We start from the raw sequence: 24,952 nt of genomic DNA, 5'->3' as shown, positions 1-24,952 counted from the left end.
TAGAAAGTCACTGTTGTCAAAGTTGTCACTGTTAAAATGTCGTTCAACTTTGCGTTTTATTATTGGCTGTGGTCCTCCTATTCTTTTTCAGTATAGCAATTGGTTTCTTGAGATTCCATCGTTATCTAGTTTACAAAAATCTTGAACTACTATACAAATACTTTAAATTAAAAATGTAGCGGCATAAATAGAAATTCGTTTATTTATAATTGTATCTAATTTATTGGGATGAAAGATTTCGACGTGCAATCTAACCCATAGACCATTTAATTTTAATCTAAGCCACTGAGTTTCTTGCCATATCTTCTCATTGGGTCGTGATCCCGATCTGGTGGTAGATAAGCGAAGCACTACTCTTGCCAGTGCTAGCAAGTCTTCCTAGGTTGAGCCCCGTGAGCTCACTTACACAAACTTGGGTAGCTGGAATAAGGTTATCAGTGATTAGGTCGAAAAAAAGTAATGAAATTGAATGAAATAGAATTAAACGAGATGAGATGAGATCAAATGAAATAGTGTGCTACTAAAATAATTGGAATTTACTGAGACTTCAGTGTGCTTTTTGAAAGAAACCGCGAAGCCAGCGACTTTATTTAATTTCCCACAGTTGCGCTCAGATGATAACCGGTTTATAAGCCTCCATTATTTACTAATACTTAATAATGGAGGCTATTGTAAACGCCGCGCTGCCTGTAGTGCGGCAAGTGGCAAAGTGGCTGTAGACATAATGAATGATCCACCGCATCCTATTTTCAAATTTATCCAAAAGACATGTTTAAATTAGAGTTCTTTCAGTCATAATTCAGGGGTTATGAAACACTGTTCAATAGTTACGTACAAATAATAACACTATCCGATCTTTCACAGCGCTGTACAACACTAGCGCCAGTACCTACTCTACTCACCGAAATTGTCCTGTCGCTTCCTTGGGTCAATTTTGTTCTCGTCACATATATTACATTTTAGTTTAAAGTAAACTTGTGAGATCCGGTCTTGTGTTGCTGCTACTATTTCTCTACAGAATGCGTTTACTAAGTACATACTCAGAGCGCGTCGTGCATTGACGGTAAACAAAAACCTTTTTTAAAGCGTCAAAAACAACTATACCTACTGTTATCGAGTAACACTTCCGGCCTCACATAATATGTGAACCATTATTTAATTATTGTTTTATAATATAATTAGTGATTTTATAATCAAGTGAATAATTGATTCATACCGGCGCAATAAGCCCTTTTGTTATTTAAGTTGTACAATTATATTTTTGTTATCAAGTACCACTTCCGGCCTCACATACTTAATATGTGAGCCATTATTTACAAACTAGTTCAGGTACATCCTAATGATTAGGTAATATATAGAACTTATTTTTGTTTTATAAATAGTAATTTTGTAATCAAGTAAATAGTTGATTCATATTTCTTTATACTTATATTTTATGGCGCCTTCCGCTTGACAGCTTCCGGCGCCGCGGCATAATAAACCTTTAATGTTATAAAATTATATAATTTGATATTATTAAGTAATAAGTAATAATTGTACGTAAATAATCAACAGAATAATTAAGATAAACAATATTTAATATTACCTATTAAGTTTGTATTTAAAGTAGGTCAAGACGGATTGTATAAATACCGGCGGTTAGCATATTTCAACCCCTTTTTGTACTCTACCCGTCGCAACGTGCATTAAAGAGAACTTATTATCTTCGTGTCTCAATTATCGCCGCCACCCTGATAATCCTTCAACACTTCAGAAGTGGGATTATGTCAGGCCCATATATTGACGGACTTGGTACGAAAAAAAGGAGACGCTGCGAGAATGCTGCACCCGACAGCGACGAATCATCGAATTTTTTTTCTTCGTCCGATCACGAAGAGACCGCTGAGAAACACAGACGATACAAAAAGCGACGTGTCACCCAAACCGATGCGGAGGTTATTCCAACGTTCCGGCCGGATGAAAAATCTAGCAACGTCAAGGGATGGCTGCACAAGATCGACCAGTTGGGCGACGTATATGGATGGAACAACAAAGACCGCCAGTTTATCATGCAGATACGTCTTCGTGGGTCAGCTAGAGAGTGGTATGACGATCTGGACGACTACGATTTCACGTGGAAGGGGTGGAAGGACGCTCTAGAGACCGCGTTCCCACGTTCTACTGACTATGTAGATCTACTTGAATCTATGCTCGCTAGAAAGAAAATGAATTCTGAAAGTATGACAAAATATTTCCACGACAAAGTCTCCTTATTAAAAAAATGTAATATCGTTGGCGAGCCTACAATTTCGTGTATAATTCGCGGTCTACCCATGGAAATAAGAGCTAACGCAAAGGCTTTCCAGTGCGATACACCACAGCAACTGTACTACGGATATTTGTCGTCACTGGAAAACTACAAACAAGTTGAAGCTAGCCATTCGCGACCAGCTACCACCTGGAGAAGAGGCGGCGCCGTTACTCCAATTGCAAGAGGGTCCGACTTTAAACCTAAGAAATGTTACGCCTGCCGAAGAGAAGGTCATGAAGCAAAGGACTGCAAAGTGCCGCGCTGCGAGGTGTGCCATCGCCCGGGACACACGTCGGCCAGCTGCTGGTATGCGGCCAGCTCTTCACACCCAAAAGTGAGTAATGTCTTATTTACAACATACAACATATATGTAGATTTGTACAAAAAGGTAGTGGTAATTAATGGTTGTAATCTGATTGCATACATAGACACGGGCAGCAAATTAAATATTCTCACTGTGGCATATGCTGAGAAGTTAAAATTAAAGATTAAGCCTTCCGTGGTTACAATGAGAGGTTTTGGAGGCGCATATTCGACCTCTCTAGGAACGTCCTACGTGAATGTTCACATTGACAATATTATTTTGAGTGGATTTGTGGAAATAACTAATTACGATATGGCTGATATAGATTTAATAATCGGACAATCAATGATAAATAAACCTAATATCGGTTTAATTGTATCACAAAATTTTGTTAAGTTTGTGGGTAGTTGTGAAACTTTTGATAGTACTCTTCTAATATATAAAATTCTCGTGTCACAGTTTTCGTTGCCATACTCCTCCGAAACGGCTTGACCGATTTTGATGAAATTTTTTGTGCTTATCCGGTATCTATGAGAATCGGCCAACATCTATTTTTCATCCCCCTAAATGTTAGGGGTAGTCCACCCCAAATTTTTTTTTTTAATTTTTAGACAAAATTTTTAATTTCTATTTTTTTATGATACAACATACAAAAATACATACAACCCTAAATTTTCACCCCTCTACGATTAACCCTTATTTTTTATTTGCTAATTAAAAACTTTAATTTTTTTTGCGAGAATTTTGTTTTTATTTTGTCATGACGTAGAACAAAAAAAATCATATTACTCTGAAATTTTCACCCCTCTACGATCAACCCCTATTTTTTATTTGTTAATTATAAACTTTTGATTTTTTTGGCAAGATTTTCATTTTTATTTTTATTTTGTCATGAATTAAAATAAAAAATCTGATTTTACTCTCAATTTTTCATCCCTCTATGACCAACCCCTATTTTTTATTTGTTAATTATAAACTTTAATTTTTTTGGCAAGTTTTTTATTTTGTTTTGTCATGACTTAAAATAAAAAAAATCATATTACTCTCATACTCAATTTTCACTCTTATACGATCAACCCCTATTTTTCCATCCCGATTAATATTTTTTTTATTCTATGCACAGATCCGCAATAAGGTTGCAAGATGGCAATCAAATATTATAATTGTAGTACGATAAATTCTTATTCAGAGTTTATAATTTCAAGTTCCTTTAATTATGATTTTTTTTAAATTGAATTTGATCTTCCGCGCTCGCCGGTCGACTACTGATCAACTATCGATCGATCAGCTATCCCCGCCAGGTGTCACCACTCATCCAGCAAACATCACGTAGTAGGGATGAGGACGAAGCCGGTCTCCTGTCTTACTTACTCACTATACATAATAGATTATACACTTAATATATTTGAGAGCTATACAATACTCCTATACATTTTTCAGCCATGTTTTTTTGGTTTTATTTGTGTATCAATAGTATGTTCAGTAGGTCTGAGAATCGGCTACTATCTATTTTTCATACCCCTAAGTGAAGAGGGTTGTCCACCCCAAACATTTATTTTTTATTTTAATTTTTTTAATATTTTTTTTGTTAATATGAGGTATTATGTGGTTAAATGAGGTTTTTTTTTCTACAGTAAAATTTCCCTAGAAATCTTATTTAAGGCAATACAACGTTTGCCGGGTCAGCTAGTAGTGATATAAAATTACATGACACAGACTTTATAACCAAATTCCCAGTGTATTTAAAACACAGCTGTATAATACCACAACAAAGTGTTGCTATGGTACAAGTTTATCTCAATATTAATACTAATGATACATTTCTTGTGAATTCTGTATATTTTGAGTTGGGCTGTATGTCTTATATAATTTTGGGTGGACTTGTAAGGTCGAAAGATTGTTTTTTAAAACTAATTAATATCGGAGACAAAATAATTGAATGGAAACAGAATAGATTAATAGCACGCGCAGAAATTGTTACTAATAAAAAGGAGAGTCTACAAAGTAGTACGAATGTTATGATACTTGACCAATCTACCGACGAGGAATTGCATTTATCTGATATCGATATAGGAGATTTAGAAAGGAATGATTGCAGTCGACTTTTACGGTTACTGAATAAATACAGACATTTGTTTGCGAAAAATACAAAAGATTTGGGATGTACAGACATACTGGAGATGCATATTCAGACCAAAACTGAGCAGCCTGTCTTTTGCAAGCCTTATCGACTCTCTCACAAAGAAAATGAAATTGTAAATGAAAAGGTTCAAGATCTTATTGATGCAGGTGTAATACGGAACTCCATGTCTGATTATGCAAGTCCAGTGGTCCTTGTAAAGAAAAAAGGTGGTGATTATAGGCTATGTATAGACTACAGAGCCCTTAATGCACGCACTATTAAAGATCGATATCCTCTGCCTCATATAGACGATCAGGTATCCCGCCTCTCTGGTAAATCTTTCTTTACAACTTTAGACCTAGCACAAAGCTACTATCAAATTAACTTATCTAAAGACTCTATTCATAAAACTGCATTTGTTACGCCTTCTGGGCAATATGAATTTTTAAAAATGCCATTTGGTTTAGCGAATGCACCAGCTGTATTTTCACGTCTTATCAAAATCGTTCTAGGTAGCTTAGGTAATGACGTAGCTACTTATCTCGATGACGTCATGTTACCTACAACTTCTGTTGATGACGGTCTTAAATTACTAGATAATGTATTAAAGCTCTTATCGGAAGCAAATTTGAAATTAAACCTTAGCAAATGTTCGTTTCTTAAGAGAAGTGTTAATTACTTAGGTCATGAGATAACTGCAGGCACAGTTCGACCAGGACAGGCTAAGATTAGTTGCGTATCTGAATATAGAAGACCTCGAAACGTGCATGAAATAAGACAGTTTATTGGTCTATCATCTTATTTTAGGAAATTTATTCGCGGATTTGCTGAAATAGCTAGACCTCTCACACAGTTGACAAAAAAGGATGTTCAATGGACGTGGGGCTCTGCCCAAGAAACTGCATTTCAAACGTTAAAAGAGCGTCTTGTCGAGAGACCAGTATTAGGTATATACGATAGGAATGCTCGCACTGAGCTTCATACTGACGCTAGTAAGCTAGGGCTGGGAGGTATCCTTTTGCAATACCAAAGCGATGGTGTTTTAAAACCAATTGCATACTTCAGTAGGGTTACAAGTAAAGAAGAACAGTTTTATCATAGTTATGAGCTTGAGACATTGGCAGTTGTAGATTCCTTGAAGCGCTTTAGAGTATATCTCGTAGGTGTTCCGGTAACTGTAGTGACAGATTGCGCCGCATTAAGGACAACTCTAGTAAAAAAAGACCTCATTCCCCGTATAGCTCGCTGGTGGCTGTCAATTCAAGATTATGATCTGCAAATTGAGTATCGATCTGGCAGTCGAATGAGACACGTAGATGCCCTAAGTAGAAATCCAGTACAGGACTCTGTCCTATTCATTGATAACTCTGATTGGCTGGTGACATTACAATTACAAGACGAAAGTATTCAATCTCTTTTAACTCAGCTACGGAATGGTACAGACAATCAAAACATTATTTCTAACTATGCTATAAAGGATAACATCCTCTATAGAAAAACAATTAACGGGGACCGTTTTGTTATACCTAAATTGGCAAAATGGGGATTATTACAAAAATTTCATGACCAAATAGGACACGTTGGTTTTGATAAGTGCGAAAAAACTATTAAGGCACAGTTTTGGTTCGAGGGCATGACTAGATTTATTCGGAAATATATTAAGTCATGTCTTCAATGTGCTTACGGCAAAGGAGAGCACGGTAAATTACAGGGAGAACTACATCCGATCGAGAAGGTGGCCATCCCGATGCATACGCTACACGTTGACCATTTAGGCCCATTTGTAAAAACACGTAAAGGAAACTCGTATATACTAGTTGTTATAGATTCGTTCACAAAGTTTGTATTTGCAAAACCTGTCAAAAGTTGTAGTTCCATGGAAACTATAAAACAATTGAAAGATATATCATTTCGCAGTTTGGAAATCCTAACAGGATTATTACAGATAGAGGCAAAGCGTTTACTAGCCGGTATTTCAAACAATTTTCAGAAGAAATGCAATTTAAACATATTTTGAATGCCATTGCCAGTCCTAGGTCGAATGGCCAAGTAGAACGGGTAAATCGAACTTTGATTAACGGATTGAACACTATGTCTAATAGCGAATGCACCTGGGATGATCACCTAATTGATATAGTTTGGGGCATTAATAACACTCCTCACGCAATTACTGGTTTTGCTCCTTTTAAGTTATTATTTGGGCATCCCAATTCGCGCTTACCGGCATACCCTACTGGAGAACCCAATGACTTCGAAAGTCAAGCGAAAGCGTTAGAAGAAAGGCGAAACGCGGCTAAATTGAGTATTGACAAACATATGACACTTATGAAGGATAGGTTTGATCGATCTCATAAGAAATGCATTAAGTACTCGGTGGGACAACTGGTACTTTGGAAAGGGGGAATAACCAGAGAAAGCGCTAATATAACTAGGAAACTTAACGGGTTGTATACAGGACCCTATAGGGTATGCAAAGCAGAACAGTCGTTAGATCGCTATACTATATGTAGTATTAAAGGCATGAAAGGTTATCGAAAATTTACTGCTGTTGTTCGCGGTGAAGTCCTCCGACCTTACAAATCTTCCATTTCCGACGATAGCAGTGGCAGTGACCATGAGGTTGATAGAGATGATTTGATAGACTTATTAGAGAGTTGATAGTAAAATAATAAATAATGTTGGTCAATTAATAAGGATGTTAAGTATTAAGTAATTAATACAAAGCTATGAAAGTATAGTAATAGATCAAAAGTGTACGAAACAAATATTGTATTCAGAAATAAACTGTTGAACAAAATATGTATTCATTCGTTCTATTAATATTTAGTATCAGATATCAGATAAAACAAAATCAAACTACTTCAGGATAGAAGCTGCATAAGTTACAATAAAAGCTATGTGATATAGAACAAATAAAAGCTGTGTGATGTGTAACAAATAAAAGCTGTGTGATGTGTAACAAATAAAAGCTGTGTGATATAGAAAAAATAAAAGCTGTGTGATATAGAAAAAATAAAAGCTGTGTGATATAGAAAAAAATAAAAGCTGTGTGATATAGAAAAAATAAAAGCTGTGTGATATAGAAAAAATAAAAGCTGTGTGATATAGAAAAAATAAAAGCTGTGTGATATAGAAAAAATAAAAGCTGTGTGAGCCAAGACAAAATAATTTAAGACATACAATCTGTGTGAAGTAGGCTAAATAAAAATTGTGTGATCTAGGATTAATAAAAGTCGTATAAATTAGACAATATAAGATTTAATTACTGCTTAAACATGTCAATTCCAGGTGCCATACACCAGCAACAACCCAGACACCATTAGCAGCGCTGATCGCCGTGGGACACGGCATACACAGGATGGCCGAATGTTATCGAGTAACACTTCCGGCCTCACATAATATGTGAACCATTATTTAATTATTGTTTTATAATATAATTAGTGATTTTATAATCAAGTGAATAATTGATTCATACCGGCGCAATAAGCCCTTTTGTTATTTAAGTTGTACAATTATATTTTTGTTATCAAGTACCACTTCCGGCCTCACATACTTAATATGTGAGCCATTATTTACAAACTAGTTCAGGTACATCCTAATGATTAGGTAATATATAGAACTTATTTTTGTTTTATAAATAGTAATTTTGTAATCAAGTAAATAGTTGATTCATATTTCTTTATACTTATATTTTATGGCGCCTTCCGCTTGACAGCTTCCGGCGCCGCGGCATAATAAACCTTTAATGTTATAAAATTATATAATTTGATATTATTAAGTAATAAGTAATAATTGTACGTAAATAATCAACAGAATAATTAAGATAAACAATATTTAATATTACCTATTAAGTTTGTATTTAAAGTAGGTCAAGACGGATTGTATAAATACCGGCGGTTAGCATATTTCAACCCCTTTTTGTACTCTACCCGTCGCAACGTGCATTAAAGAGAACTTATTATCTTCGTGTCTCAATTATCGCCGCCACCCTGATAATCCTTCAACACTACCTAATATTATTTGCAAAAAAAAGCCATTATAAGACCCATTTTTTTTATTTCTTAATTAATTATATATTTAATTATTTATTTTAATAATTTAACATTTTTGAATAACATTTAAAAATGGGGTTACATTTAACATTATGTTACCCATTTAAAGTTACTGCTTATTACCCTCGCTTCTTTGACACAAAGAAAGTTTCCGAACAAAAGGCTTTACAAAAAAACTTCGAAATTGTTTTTCGCATTTAAAATTTGAGCACCTCTTCCCACCCAGCACTATGACACCTCTCCTTCTCCCCAGAGCCAGCGTTGTTCATTACGATATTTTTCCGCCCTTCTAATTTTATTTTAATTTCTAAGGTGGGTGGACGAGCTCACAGCCCACCTGGTGTTAAGTGGTTACTGGAGCCCATAGATATCTACAACGTAAATGCGCCACCCACCTTGAGATATGAGTTCTAAGGTTTAAGTATAGTTACAACGGCTGCCCCACCCTTCAAACCGAAACGCATTACTGCTTCACGGCAAAAATAGGCAGGGCGGTGGTACCTACCCGCGCGGACTCACAAGAGGTCCTACCACCAGTAATTACGCAAATAATAATTTTTGCGGGTTTAATTTTTATTACACGATGTTATTCCTTCACCGTGGAAGTCAATCGTGTGAACATTTGTTAAGTACGTATTTCATTAGAAAAATTGGTACCCGCCTGGGATTCGAACACTGGTGCATCGCTCAACACGAATGCACCAGACGTCTTATCCCTTGGGCCACGACGATTCTTTGTCGTATCACCCTTGTCAGAGCGGTCGTGATCTTCATTCAGTATCATTGCTGTGGGCAGATGTTATGCGTCTCACGAGCGATCTCCGCTTCTCCAGGTTATTTTTTCTTTTCTTCTTCCTTCTATTTAATATTATGTATCGAAAAATTGCTCTTTAATATCTTCTCAGGCTGAAGACTACTTCAATTACGTAACTGTTTATTGATGATTTATTTCCGAGACCGTTTCAGAGAAATCACCATCGATCGTATGATTCAATCAAGCACCCCAGGCACAGACTTCCTTAATCTGAAAATACAGGAAATCCGCTTAGTGCACGCCACTATTCCCAATGCAACAGTTAGATTTGTCCCATAGTAACTAGCATCTGCGAGTTATATAGATGATTATTTTCATATATAATATCTATATAGCAAGGGACAGCGAAATTTTTGATATGCTAAAATATTAGGGACGAAAAAAAGTAAAGACAGTCTCCTTTGAAAACGAGTTCAGATTAATTTTCATAAAAATATTGATAAAGTTATTTTGAATTTTAAAAAAATTATTGAATCAACATTAATAAAATTGATTCCAGCATTAAGGGAGACGCGATAAACAGAGCCTAGGGCGGCACCGTCTGGGTTGGGTATCTAATTAGATGAGGCAACCATCAAAGGGATATCATGTCGCACTGTTTTATCGAAGAACGCTAAGAATAGATAAAGCCGGCTCTACACTCGCGGCGCGAACGGCCGCGAAAGCCCGCGACAACTGCGAATCACGAGTGTAGATGTTGTTTGACGCCTTTCCGTTCGCGCTTCACACAATTCCCTGATCAGTGTCGATTTTTTGGTCCGCGACAAAGAGTTTGCGGCACGCGAACATGAACGCATCCACACTCGCAGTAGAATGTTCCCTAATTGCGGAAACAATTAGGGAAAATTCCCCATTTCAGGGGAAATTAGGGTCCACAGGTGGAGAAAAAGGGGAAGACTTTAAAAGAGGAAATTACAGGAAATCATGGGAAAACCTAGCTTGAAATATTGCGGTAAATTTCGGAACTATTTTTTTATGGACTCTACCGTGGACTAGCGTGTTGCCGTATAAAAGAAACAGTGACAACGCGTGCTGGTGGCGTATACTTACCATTATTTCTATTCTGTGGCCAGAGGAGTGGGCAGGCTATAGAAGATAATACTTAACTTACTATACGATAAAGACTTTTTTTAGTTACTATACTAGGGCCAAACGTAAAAACTACAACAGAAAAAATTTTAAGGCGAAAAAAGCCCTGAGAAGGGGAAATTTGAATTGAGGCGTGGGGAAAGGAAATCATTAAAGTGGAAACACTGATTCGCATTTTTCCGCAGTAGCGTACAAGACATCGTAGGGAGTGGTTATGCGTGCGTCGGTAATTGATTTAAATATGAATACTACGTAGAATATTGATCTGGAACTGACCCTCATTGACTGTCATCAAGCTGAGCCGAAACATCAAGACCATAAAAATAAGAATAAGGTTCATGATGCCTGGACACGCCTAAGTGCTATCTTAAATATACCTGTAGCTGAGTTAAAGAAAAAGAAGGAATCACTTATGTAAAGCTATAAATCGTATAGAAAGAAAGTGAAGGATTCTATACCCAATAGCAGCAGAAAAGGAAGATCGAGGGAAAGAGACCGCGCACAGTCCGACAAGGTGGTTCGACCAAATCCGCATCACACTACATCACACACATCAAGGTGCGTGGCGAATTTACGTTGTAGATGTCTATGGGCTCCAGTAACCACTTAACACCAGGTGGGCTGTGAGCTCGTCCACTCATCTAAGCAATAAAAAAAAAGAAAACACTAGAGATCCCATTCCACAACGCCCTTCATGCGGCCAATGATCGGAGGCGCTGGCCGGACGTTACAAGGAGCAAAATCCTGTCGACATATTATAATGGTCATGACCCTCAGCAGTGAGGAAACGATGCGGGAAGAGGAGCAGCAGAAATCACGTCGTCGTCCATCATAGTCGCGAATAAGACTGTGAAGCTTTGCGAGTGTGGAGGGACACAGTTTTCACGCGGATCACGGCGGCTATTCACGGCGCGACGTCACACGCGAGTGTAGAGCCGGACTAATGATTACCACGTCCTTGAAATCAGGATTCATTTGTGATAGATATAGTTACTGTGATACAGAAAAGCTGATTTCCTGTTTAGTTATTTATTTGTTATTTCTGTATGGTGGTTTAATTTTTGAATTTCATAATTTTACTTATTTTTTTTATAATTTTATTACGTTAATATTTTATGATTTATTTTACCAGACATAATTTGTTTGTTTTTGCATAACTTATTTATGTGCATGACATTTTGGCGACTTTGATTTTATTTTTGTAACTAGCTATACCCGTCCGCTTCGCTTGGCATTTAAAATGAACATTATTATTTCTCACTCCCACAAAGATTCTCATCATTAACGCCTCCGCAACTGGTGTAGGGAGTCCAACGCTCATATTAATATTAGCCTATCCATTAAGTACATGTATTTTCTACATGGATACCAAGTTTCAAGACAATCGGATGCAAAGTTCAGTAGTTATAACGGAACATCCGTAAAAAAACACTGTAGATTTATATATTAGTATAGATAAATTAACTAATTAAATAAATAAATCTCACAATGCTCAGCGACTGATTGTAAAATCTTGATATTGGACCTATGCGTTTCTAACTCTCGTCATCATAACCCGATAAAGCACACTTATTAGCCTTGTCTGATTTTAAATATCCACCCTGTTACTATATTTTTTATACTTCTATACTAATATTACAAAGATAATTCATTCATTTATATATATAAAAATGAATTGCTGTTCGTTAGTCTCGCTAAAACTCGAGAACGGCTGGACCGATTTGCCTAATTTTGGTCTTGAATTATTTGTGGAAGTCCAGAGAAGGCTTAAAAGGTAGATAAATATGAAAATGCTCGGAATTATAATAAATAAAAATAACAATTTTGTTTTTCCCTCGACGTGTTCCCCATCGGACGGATTCCGTTTGGTTTGTTTTAAGTTTATTTTATACAAAAGTTTAGGTCTTTTATTTATCGATTGAGGCAATACGGAGTTTGCCGGGTCAGCTAGTAAGTTCATAAAAATAATAACATTCAAACTTTTTTCACAATTTTCTTTTTGAAGCTATACTTCTTTAGGCGCGTTATGAAAAATTGATGAGAGTGAAATTTTACGATGCGCGCGCACCGTGACACAAAACTAACAGAAATGAAGCTGCCCACAAGTGCTCCAATACAATTGAGGTTAACTATCCGTATGTATTATTTAGTAATATAAATGACAAAATTATTATTTAATATAATTCATACTAAATATTATTAAATTATTAACGTTAAATATTTATTATTAATTATTTAATATAAAAAAAAAGAAATAAATGTAATAAAAATAAAGTATAAATTCTTACGCGCGTACATAAGTACACGCACCCTTTTTTTAGTATCCATTACGCAAATGGAAGGGTTTTATGTGTGTGTGAATTATAATTTTTAATTTTGTTAAATACCCGAGCGAGGCCGTGTCGAACCGCTAATAATATAATAATTTCCCACCCTGTATACATGTAAACAGAAATAATAATTATACTTATTTTGACTATGTGGTGCAGACCAAGAATAGCACCACCACATCTCTTCCAGTGTGTTCTAAAAAGCGTTTTAACCCGTGGTAGGGTGTCTTGTGAGACCGCGCTTTTATTTCGTTTTTTTCCTACCTAAGCTGCTGGCCTTTAGAGGCCATTTCAGCGTAACACTAACAAGTAGGCGAGCTCGCGGGCTCAAACCTGACAAGCCTGCACGGGAAGTTACCATTACCCTGCTTATTTCTGCCGTGAAGCAATAATGCGTTTCGGTTTAAAGGATGGAGCAGCCATTGTATTGTAGAACTAAGACTTAGAGCTCATGAGTCGCAGTGTACATGGCGGCATTTAAATTATTGATGTGTACGTGCTCCGGTAATCACTGAACTAGGTGCTTTGTGGGCTCGTCCAACCATCTACATGGTGCGATTGCTAATTGACATTGGCTAGCGGTACAATATATTCTAAGCCTCATGCCAACATCATGCCTTTTTCTGCAGCAAAGCAGTAATGCAGACCGGTTTGAAGGGCAGGACATTCATTCGTACACAACACACTCAGCCTCGGGATACAAGATGAGTGACGGCATTTACTTTGTCAATGTCTTTTTATATATTTTTTTAGTGCCTAGTTGTGTGGACGAGCTCACAGCCCACCTGGTGTTAAGTGGTTATTGGAACCCATAGACATCTACAACGTAAATGCGCCACACACCTTGAGATATAAGTTCTAATGTCTCAGTATAGTTACAACGGTTGCCCCACCCTTCAAGCCGAAACGCATTACTGCTTCACGGCAGAAATAGGCGGGGCGGTGGTACATACCCGTGCGGACTCACAAGAGGTCCTACTACCATCAATAATTACGCAAATTATAATTTTGCGGGTTTGATTTTTATTACACGATGTTATTCCTTCATCGTGGAAGTCAATCGTGAACAATTGATAAGTACGTATTTCAATAGAAAAATTGGTACCCGCCTGCGGGATTCGAACACCGTTTCATCGCTATATACGAATGCACCGGACGTCTTAACCTTTAGGCCACAACGACTTCATAGTGGATAAGTCTATGGACTTAACACCGATAACTAATTGACAATAGGTTTACAATTACAATAGGTAGACAATTAGTCCATCTACGGCATAAAAAACACTACATTCGACCTACTTCCACTGCAGTACAAATTGGTACAGAATTTTATTCAAAGTATAAAGTTAAATTAAAAATAATGAGGTTAAAAGTGAAGTCAATGGAATGTTGTTTTCAAAACAGCTTTATTCATTTTAAGTTTCCTACATTGTCTACGACTCATAAAACATGAAACATGACAAAACAAATTTAACACAATTTTTCATTTCAATCAATTTGTCAGAGAACATCCGGATGTTTGCTCCAGAGTTGGCGGAAGTATTCCGGTATTTTCATTCGTAATTTTATCAACTTGAGCCACACTATCAAATATATTAAAAAGCAATCGGACCCAGTTTAAATACTGTTACTATAGCGTATAGTATAGTCAATGGACATCACAACGTGATAGGTAGGTTGACCAGATTCATCTTCAGGAAGACCGTGAGCATCTAATGACTCAAAACAATAGTATGATTCATGCGATAATCAGTTTATTTTTGAAGTCATTGTTTGATGAACAAATTAGTTACTGGTAGTAGGACCTCTTGTGAGTCCGCACGGGTCGGTACCACCGCCCCGCCTATTTCTGCCGTGAAGCAGTAATGCGTTTCGGTTTGAAGGGTGGGGCAGCCGTTGTGACAATACTCAGACCTTAGTACTATATCTCAAGGTGTGTGGCGCATTTACGTTGTAGGTGTCTATGGGCTCCAGTAACCACTTAACACCAGGTGGGCTGTGAGCTCGTCCACAAATCTAAGCAATAAAAAAAAAAAGGTGTGAGATTTCATTCTAACATATTTCTGAAAATATAATTCTCAAATGAGAGGCAACAAAGTTGATAGAGTATAAGCAGTCATGGATTTTTTGCCTTTGTAAGCATACGAGCATACGGCCCACATGACAGTAAGCGGTTACCGTGGCTTATGGACGTCAACAATGCCAGGGGCACAGCCAAGTCGCTGCGTACCATACATGGTATTGGGCGTGTGTGTTTTTGTATTTTCCTATTTCCGCATAACCTCTAAACTGGTAATCGACTGTCTTATAACTATTTCTATAGCATTATCTCGTAGGGTATTTGACTGTGAAGCAAAGTAGCAGGATATTAAGAACGTGCTTATACTGCAAAAGCTACATATTCGAGCCATTTGTTAATATAAAAATCTCAACTCGGGTTCGCTGTGTTATTAAAAATATCGGTATTACAGTTGCATCACAATACATTGCATCGTTTATTTATTTATTTATTTATTCAGTTTTATGCACAAAAGTACAATAGCGGACTTAATGGCTAAAGCACTCTCTACTAGCCAACCAAGGGTGGGGTAAAGAGTCCTGTGGTATTCCTATTTGAGAAATAAGAAAAATAATACGGCAATCCGAGTGAGGAAGAACTCATGCCTCTCCACACTGATCTGCCGCCGCCGAGCCAAGGGCTGGTGAAGGGCTGTAAGAGACCTCCTCTTTGGTGAAGGTAATGGGGATTGCCCCATCATACTAATTTTAATAATGAAATGAAATGCGTTTATTTCAGACAACTTAAGTCCATACTATCTCACATACAATTACATCATATTTAAATCAAAATACAATAAAATTAAAAGTAAAATTAATCGGAATTATTAATAATAAAAATAAACATAAATGAAATCAAATCATAATTATAACGTTAGTATAATATAATATAATTATAACATAATTATAATATTAATTCCCCGAAATACGGGTAGTATTGAAAACTGTTAATGATAAGGCTTTTATTTTTTTGGCGTAGATTGGTGAACGAAATCAGACCCAGCGTAAATACTGTTACTATAATGTGTAGTGTAATCAATGGACATCACAACGTGATAGGTAGGTTGTCCACATTCATCTTCAGGAAGACCGTGAGCATCTAATGACTCAATACATACATATCGGATCTCTCTACTCTCGGATCGTTTGGAGCCTCTGGGTCTGCGGAGGGACTTCGGTTCCCTCTGTATTTTATACCGTATGTTCCATGGGGAGTGCTCTGAGGAATTGTTCGAGATGATACCAGCATCTCGTTTTTACCATCGCACCGCCCGCCACCGGAGTAGAGTTCATCCATACTACCTGGAGCCGCTGCAGTCATCCACAGTGCGTTTCCAGAGATCTTTTTTGCCACGTACCATCCGGCTATGGAATGAGCTCCCCTCCACGGTGTTTCCCGAGCGCTATGACATGTCCTTCTTCAAACGAGGCTTGTGGAGAGTATTAAGCGGTAGGCAGCGGCTTGGCTCTGCCCCTGGCATTGCTGAAGTCCATGGGCGACGGTAACCACTCACCATCAGGTGGGCCGTATGCCCGTCTGCCTACAAAGGCAATAAAAAAAAAATACACAAATATACATATGTACATAGACATAACATATAAAGCCCTACCTCTACGCATTCTTATATAAAATTGAGACATCTAATGTACACGTATATAATAATATTATTACATTATCTATGTATATCTATCAAAATTAGCTTTACTATAAGCTTTACTTTAAAATAAAGATTATCGCCTACAAGTTATTAATAAGTTGTTCCTTTGCCAATACATTATTAATTACAGTAAAATCCCCAGGACTATTTTGAATTAAACTTGTTTTTTTTAAACAAACTGACCTTTAATGCAGAGTCTTAATAATGTTATTGTTGGAAGCGCGTGGGCCTGAGTTTGTGCTTCACACAGCAAAAAAATCCTTGTGATCGATCAATCTGTTCATTCTTTTTTTTATGGTCCAGGCCTGAGTCTCTTCACGAGATAGATCCTCGTGCAGAAGAGGTGCAAGAGACTCCCCTGCATTCTGGCCCGAAGGTCAGATTCCCGCCTAATATAATAGGGGTTAAAGTATGAAATTGCCGTTATATTGTAATAGGTACTTCGAATTGAAATAGAACCTTCATGGTTTGAGATTTTTGAGTACGACCTTTTTTCAAATGGTACCTATGAGGTTCTTCTTTTAAAAAAATGCGCAAAGACTTTCAGTTCTTTTTTTATTCAGCTTAGACAAGAAAGATGGATACCGTACTTCGAAATATCGCGTAGTTTTTAGAATACGAGTTTCGACCCGGAACTAGCGCTGCAGAAACAGCTCGCAATATCAATGTTGCGTTTGGAGAGGGAACGGCTAATGAACGCACCGGGCGATTTTGGTTTAAGCGCTTTCGTGATGGAAAGTTTGATTTGAAGTACGAACCACGTGGAAGACCGCCCACACATGTGAATAACAATGAATTGAAAGAGATGGTGGAAGCCGATCTGAGCCAAACTACCCAGGAATTAGTGGCATGGTTTAACGTTACCTTACCAACTATATTGACTCATTTGCGTCAAATCAATAAAATAAAAAAATATGAAAAAATGGGTGCCTCATGATTTGACTGATTTGCAGAAAGAAACGCGTCTGGAAACTTTTGTTGCCTTGTTGAATCGATACAGAAATGAAGGAATATTGGACAAAATTGTGACATGTGATGAAAAGTGGAATCTTTTCAATAGCCGTAAGCGAAAAATGCAATGGCTGACCCCAGGTCAAACGCCGCAACAGTATCCTAAAGCAAAGCTTACCAATAAAATGGTACTGGTAACTGTTTGGTGGTATTATTCACAATAGCTTTCTCGGGTCAAGCAATAACGGCAGATGTCTACTGTGCCGAACTCCGAACAATCATGGTAAAACTTGCAGTGAATCAGCCCCGACTCATGAGTCGATCTTCATCATTAATGCTCCATGATAACGCGAGACCTCATACAGCACGAGAAACCGTTTTAACTCTACAGGAACTGCAATTAGAAACCATTCGTCACCCTCCGTATTCGCCAGACCTTGCTCCAATGGGCTACCATTTTTTTCGTGATTTAGACAATTTTCTACGTGATAGGAGGCAGTACAAAATTCTTTCACCAGTTTGTAGAATCTAGATCACCAGAGTTCTATCGTAAAGGCATAAATAACCTTCCTATTAGATGTATTATGTCATAAAGTATATTATTTTTCTTATTTCTTATCTGAAACGTTAGTTAAATACATAAGTACGTTTTCACTGAAAGCTACCCACCCACTCGGTTTCTAGCCGGATCTTCTCAGTGGGTAGTAAACTCAGCGAAGCATTGCTTCTACTAAGTCTAGTGGGCATATTGTTAGCAATTTTTTTCAGATTCAGCCCGTGAGCGCGCCTACCCTTCTGCGCGTTCCTGGAAGAACCCCTTAGGCTACCAGGGAATAGAGAAAAAAAAAGATTTTTTTTAGTAATTCCGATACTGTAAAATTACTCAGATAAACCTTTACTACGTTAGAAGCACATGTCTTACAAATACGAAGGATAGCCCACTCTTATATTCATATCTGAATTACATCTATATATTAATACGTGAAGCAAAAATTTTGTATCCCTTTTTACGAAAATTGCGCCGACGGAGGAGTATGAAATTTTCCACACTTATAGAGAATATAGAGAAGGAATGCAGAATGTTAATATTTTTTTAAATTATGCCTAAAAAATACATTAAATCAATAAAAAAAACATTACACACACTACCTTGTATTTGACGCACACACGCATGCATACTATTTATTTATTGTCAAACTTTTGTTCTTGACGTCTGTGGTCCAATTGAGAATAGATTAAATATTGTTTGTCTTTATCATAGACCCTTAAATTAATATTTTTCTGTAGTCTTGGTGAAATTTGTGATTGTAGAAGTATAATAAGTCTTTGAAAATAGAATCATAATAGTGTACAAACTTACAGTTTCAATTAATTATAGTCGAATTTCGACTACTGCGGGACCACTAGTTTAAATAAAATCATCCCTTGGTATTATTATTTCGTTAATTTAATACATATGTAACATTAAGGGTAGACGGACGTGTCGTAAATACAGATTTAGTTTACGGATATTCAGCTATGGACTTTGAAAAACTATAAAGTTTTTAATTTTATTTATTTATGTACACACAGAAAAGAGGACGTAATACAGAGTAATAGGAAAATTATGTACAAAGGCACTGCTTATTTCTTTAAGAAATCTCTTCCAGCAGACCTTTTTTAATATAATTTTGGTCTACGCTTTCTACGGCGTAGCGTCGTAGCTGCCTACATTAGTTCTCAATCGGATTCCGTGAGGGGAACACGTACGCTCTACGGTTTCTTGAAGAAGCGATGTTTGTAAACAAAAACAGTAACTTTATTTAAAAGCTTTTTTGCGTTAGTAGTGTATCGTTGTGAATGTCCTAGTCCTAGTGGTTACTAGCGGTAACAGTACATTAAGAAAAGGAATGTTATTTCTGTTTTAAAAATAAATTAAACTTAAGCTTATTCGTGTAAGTGACGTATAGGTGTATGAAAATGGTGAATTTGAATTTCGATTATGAGGATACAAAGGAAGTGCCCACTTCCGAAATTGATAAGAAGTTTTGGGAATACTTTGACGCGACGTCCACGGAGATTTCGAACTACTCGAGCGCAGACCTGGTACCATTGGACCAAGGGCCGGTGTTGGCCACATACGCCATACTGTTGGCCATCGGTGGTGTATGCAATATCGCTGTATTGGTGAAGCTGGCCAAACCTCGCCGAAGGAAGTCGAGAGTGGACATGTTAATGACGCATTTGGCTCTGGCCGATGTGTGTGTTACTTGCGGAGTGATCCCGCTAGAGGTAAGTTTTAATTTAACAATATTCATTTATATTTAGACATTTAACTAGCCGGCCCGGCAATCGTTGTTTTGCCATATAAATTATTTCTAGTAAAGATAAATAACCTAGATACCGACTGTAGCGCCATCTGCCGGGCTGATTTGTAAATGTAAACTATTCTCGAATCCACCTGAAGGTACACAGAAAATTTCATTAAAATCGGCCCAGCCGCTTAGGAGGAGTTCAATGACAAACACACGCACAGAAGAAATATATATCTACCATATTAAGACTAGCTGACCCGGCAGACTTCGTAGTGCCTCAACCGATTTTCTATAAAATAAAGTTAAAAAAAACAAAAGGAATCCGTCCGACAAAGGAAAAACAAAATTGTTTGTTTTTATATAATTCCGAGCATTTTCATATTTATTCACCTTTTAAACCTTCTCTGGATTTCCACGAATAATTCAAAACCAAAATTAGCCAAATCAGTCGAGCCGTTCTCGAATTTTAGCGAGACTAACGAACAGCAATTCGTTTATATATTATATACTTAGTCTGGCCATAAATACTGCTACAAAGGAAAAAATTAAATTTCTATTGCAAACAACATTTATTACTTTTACAGTGTGTTAGTTTAATACATAAATATAAAACAAATTATCATGGCGTTTAGAGCAAGCCGTACTCTCTAAAACTGACCATAAATCATAATCCAGCGGATTAAGATCGGGACTAGACGGCCAGTCTTCAGCTCTGCTGAAGTCCGAAACGTTCATTTCCAACCAAGACTGCGTAGATCGAGCTTTATGACCTGGAGCCGAGTCTTGCTGGAAGGACCATTCTTGGTTATTGAACATGGTGTTGTTAAGGGGCTTCACTACATTCCCAAGAATGTATCTTGATACACTTGTGCCGATGTTTTGATAACTTTTTCACAAAAGTTTTTTTAATTTTTTTTTATTGCTTAGATGTGTGGACGAGCTCACAGCCCACCTAGTGTTAAGTGGTTACTGGAGCCCATAGAAATCTACAACGTAAATGCGCCACACACCTTGAGATATAGTTCTAAGGTCTCAGTATAGTCACAACGGCTGCCCCACCCTTCAAACCGAAACGCATTACTGCTTCACGGCAGAAATAGTCGGGGCGGTGGCACCTACCCGTGCGGACTCACAAGAGGTCCTACCACCAGTAATTACGCAAATTATAATTTTGCGGGTTTTGATTTTTATTGCACGATGTTATTCCTTCACCGTGGAAGTCAATCGTGAACATTTGTTAAGTACGTATTTCATTAGAAAAATTGGTACCCGCCTGCGGGATTCGAACACCGAAGTATGGCTCAGTCACTCCTTCATAGCTAAAATACCTCACCAAACCATCATTGAAGTTGGATAGTGCCCACGTTGCACTCTGTCGACTAAGTGGGAAGATTTTTTAGAGCTTTGAGCATAAATACGGTCATTTTGTTTGTTAAAATGTTGCTCAATTGTAAAAAATTTCTCATCCGTATACAAATTTTTTCTATGACCTCCCTTTGCGTACCGCTTCAGTAGTTGTTTCGATTTTACCACCCTATTCTCTTTTAAATTATCAGTTAAGAAATGACCAGTACGTCTCTTATAGGCTGCAAGTCCTAAGTCATCTTTTAAAATACGCGACATGGTTCTAGGTGCTATCTTCATCTCCCGAGATAAAATCTTTTGCTTTCGGACAGGATTTCTTCGAATTCTTTCCCTTACTGATTTGACCACTTTTTTGTACGAACACTACGTGGACGGCCAGATCTTTTTCTGTCACAAACAGAGGAGGTCTCATTGTTCCTAATAATAGAACGGTACACAAACATTTTACTAGTACCAAGCGTATGGAGAGTTTTAAAAATTGCATTTGGCTCCATACCTACTTTGTGTAATGCAATCACAGCGATTCGGTTCTCTTTATCAGCCCACTCCATTTTAATATCGCAAAATATTGTACAATGTATTGGCGCCAAAATTAGAAAACTCCTTTGCTTTCGGACAGGATTTCTTCAAATTCTTTCCCTTACTGATTTGACCACCTTTTTCGTACGATCACTACGTGGACGGCCAGATCTTTTTCTGTCACAAACAGAGGAGGTCTCATTGCACCTATTAATAGCCCGGTACACAAACATTTTACTAATACCAAGCGTATGGAGAGTTTTAAAAATTGTATTTGGCTCCATACCTACTTTGTGTAATGCAATCACAGCGATTCGGTTCTCTTTATCACCCCACTCCGTTTTAATATCGCAAAATATTGTACAATGTATTGGCGCCAAAATGAGAAAACTCCATTGTGTTTTCTCATTTTGGCGCTGCTCATTAGCAGTCATATAAAAATAACAGATTCCAAATTCAAATGTAATATTTTGTTTATTTTTAATTGTAACAGTATTTATGGCCAGACTAATTATATACTTAGAAAAAAATATATACTACTAAGTATATAATTGAATATATAATATAGTGAATTATTGACAGTGCGATGTTTGTATGTACTGTAACATTATTTGCAGTCTTCTTGTCTTCGCTTCGTGCTAATTAAAACATACTAAAGTGTATATATATATATATATATATATATATATATATATAGATTGACAAAACTTTACTGCATTGTGCTTGTAGGTTCCCAATTATTTGGCTAATACAACCTTCAATCGATATCGTATGTGAATAGACCACTGAGAGACTTCTGGCCATGGGAGTATTCGTGAACTAGCCTTTGTTGATCTCAAAACCGCTGCAGAATCCAATAAATTGTGTAACCACTGTTCCACTGTTTAAAACCGGGAATACCTGATTTTTTCGCGGTTGAAAAAAGCGGATATAGCCGGCAGCGGCTTGGCTGTGTCTATCGCATCGCTGATATCAAACAGTGACGGTAACTATTTACCATCAGATCGACAGTAGCCTTGTCCGCCTACAAAGGCAATAAGAGATAGTTGTATGAATTCATGCGGGCCCCTACCATCACTAACAATGAACCAATTGAAGCAATAAAAGACTTAAACAGCAAACAAATATTATTTGGGGCTATCCCCGCAGTAATAAAAATAATGCCAACTAAAACGTGTATTAGATAATGCAATCTCTCCGTTTATAACATCAATTTCTAAGACCTGTTTCAACTATCTACATTTGAAATGCGTAGAAATAAAAAAAGCAACTAATTTCAAACTCGACCCTCCCACTCCTTTTCTTGATAACTTGATCCCAGATCTCCTATTTCCAAGGGAGGGTAATGTGAGGAGACCGATCGGATTGCTAATAAATCGAAGTACAACGTGCATACAATTATAATAACCGCTGCGCTGTAGTGATTCCGCATTGGGCGCCACTATTCTGCCCATTTCAACCTCAAACCGGCCCAATTCGTTCGGGCTTAAAGCGAAACATTTTAGCGGTAGGCAGCGGCTTGGCTCTGCCCCTGGCATTGCTGAAGTCCATGGGCGACGGTAACCACTCACCATCAGGTGGGCCGTGCGCTCGTCTGCCTACAAGGGCAATAAAAAAAAATCAATACAATCGAGATGTCGTCTCACATTACGATTTAAAGGCGCATCTATAACCACTTAATGCCAGATGTGCCGTGGATTCGGTCACCCAGTAAGAAAAGAAGCAAATACAAACTCTGAGTTACTCAAATTATTCAGATCAAATCGTCGATCAGATCGAAATACAGGCATATGATTTCAGCTATGTTCCACTTCTGCCTTCAATTTATTCTGTTTATTAATTTATTGATTTTTTGATGAGAATTATATTTGATGTCGCCATAAGCATTGATAAACAAGGCTTCATAAATTTCATTTCAGCATCTGTTTAATGTTTGTTCGAAAATGGAATTATAAAATATCTTCATATCTCGGAGTGCATAGCTGTTTGTTTTATAAAGCTCTGTGAAAATAAAATTATGTTCCATTGAGAGAGATACTTCGTTTGTAGCATGCGAGCAATTCAACAGTGCAAATAACTCTTAGTTCTGGCATTTTTATTTGCTATTTTGAATTAACTAAATTAAGTAGGTATTTCCGTGTACATATGTTTTTATTTTTATTTTCTTTAGGCTTCGATCTCAAGGATTTAAAGTGGATGGCAGCAATCACACTTTGCCTACGAGCTTAGCAGTCCATTGAAATGATACATGAGCTTTGCATTTTCAGAGGGCGCAATTTTATTTTTGGGACATGTGTGGGCAGTCAATAGAAGCTTAACCTCAAGTTTGTGGGGTCGCCACCCTTGTCCCCCGGCAGCTATCTTGGAAAAAGGGCTGAAAATACATTTTTCGCGATATCTCGGAAACTATGCGTCATACAATATTATGTCATACAACTATGCGTTTAAGGGTCTAAAGGTCTAAGGGTGGCGACCCCACAAACTTGAGGTTAAGCTTCTATTGACCCATGGCCCATGTTCCAAAAATAAAATTGCGTCCTCTAAAAATTGCAATATAAACATTTCAATGGACTATAGAACCACTTACCAGGTGGGCGGTATGCAATTATTTGTCCATGAAAATAAATAATAGGTTGGGGAAAAAGATTCTTCGCATTTTTTAAGAAAATTCACAACCTTTTTTAATATAGTTTATTAACATTTAACTAAAGTATGTAGGTACTAAAGTATGTAGGCATTTTGTTCGTAACTTTTTGCCATCTTGTAGGTAGGGACATGATCCCATTGCTATAGAAATTTTGGGGCTTCTGATCAAAATACCGCGACAATTGGGTTTGGCAGTCCTCTCGTGATGTTAACCTGACACTGCCTAAAGAATTCTGAAGAGACCGAAACAGGTGGAAATCTGAAGGTGCAAGGTCAGAACTATACGGCGGATGCATTAACACCTCCTAGCCAAGCTCTCTTAATTTTTGCTGAGTGGCTAAAGATGTGTGAGGTCTAGCGTTATCATAATGAAAAACCACACCCTTTCTGTTGATTAATTTCGGCCGCTTTGTCTCAACTTCTTGCTTTAATCTCATCAGATGCTCGCAGTAGAGTTCAG

The 24,952-nt window shown here is 37.3% G+C and overlaps 1 protein-coding gene across 1 annotated transcript in view; it reads left to right on the top strand.

The window, feature by feature from the left end:
• The first annotated feature begins 19,432 nt into the window (after positions 1–19,432).
• NGR-A29 (neuropeptide receptor A29) overlaps positions 19,433–24,952 on the top strand; it is a 91,085-nt gene continuing 85,565 nt past the window's right edge. Inside the window, exon 1 of the mRNA NM_001134273.2 lies at positions 19,433–19,939. Coding sequence (NP_001127745.1) covers positions 19,622–19,939 — 318 coding nt within the window. The 5' untranslated portion in view covers positions 19,433–19,621. The remainder of the gene's footprint in view (positions 19,940–24,952) is intronic.

Source organism: Bombyx mori, chromosome 21, assembly GCF_030269925.1.
Source record: "Bombyx mori chromosome 21, ASM3026992v2".
NCBI lineage: Eukaryota > Metazoa > Arthropoda > Insecta > Lepidoptera > Bombycidae > Bombyx > Bombyx mori.
The sequence above is the reverse complement of the archived record's forward strand: the minus strand, read 5'-3'. Positions and strand labels throughout refer to the sequence as shown.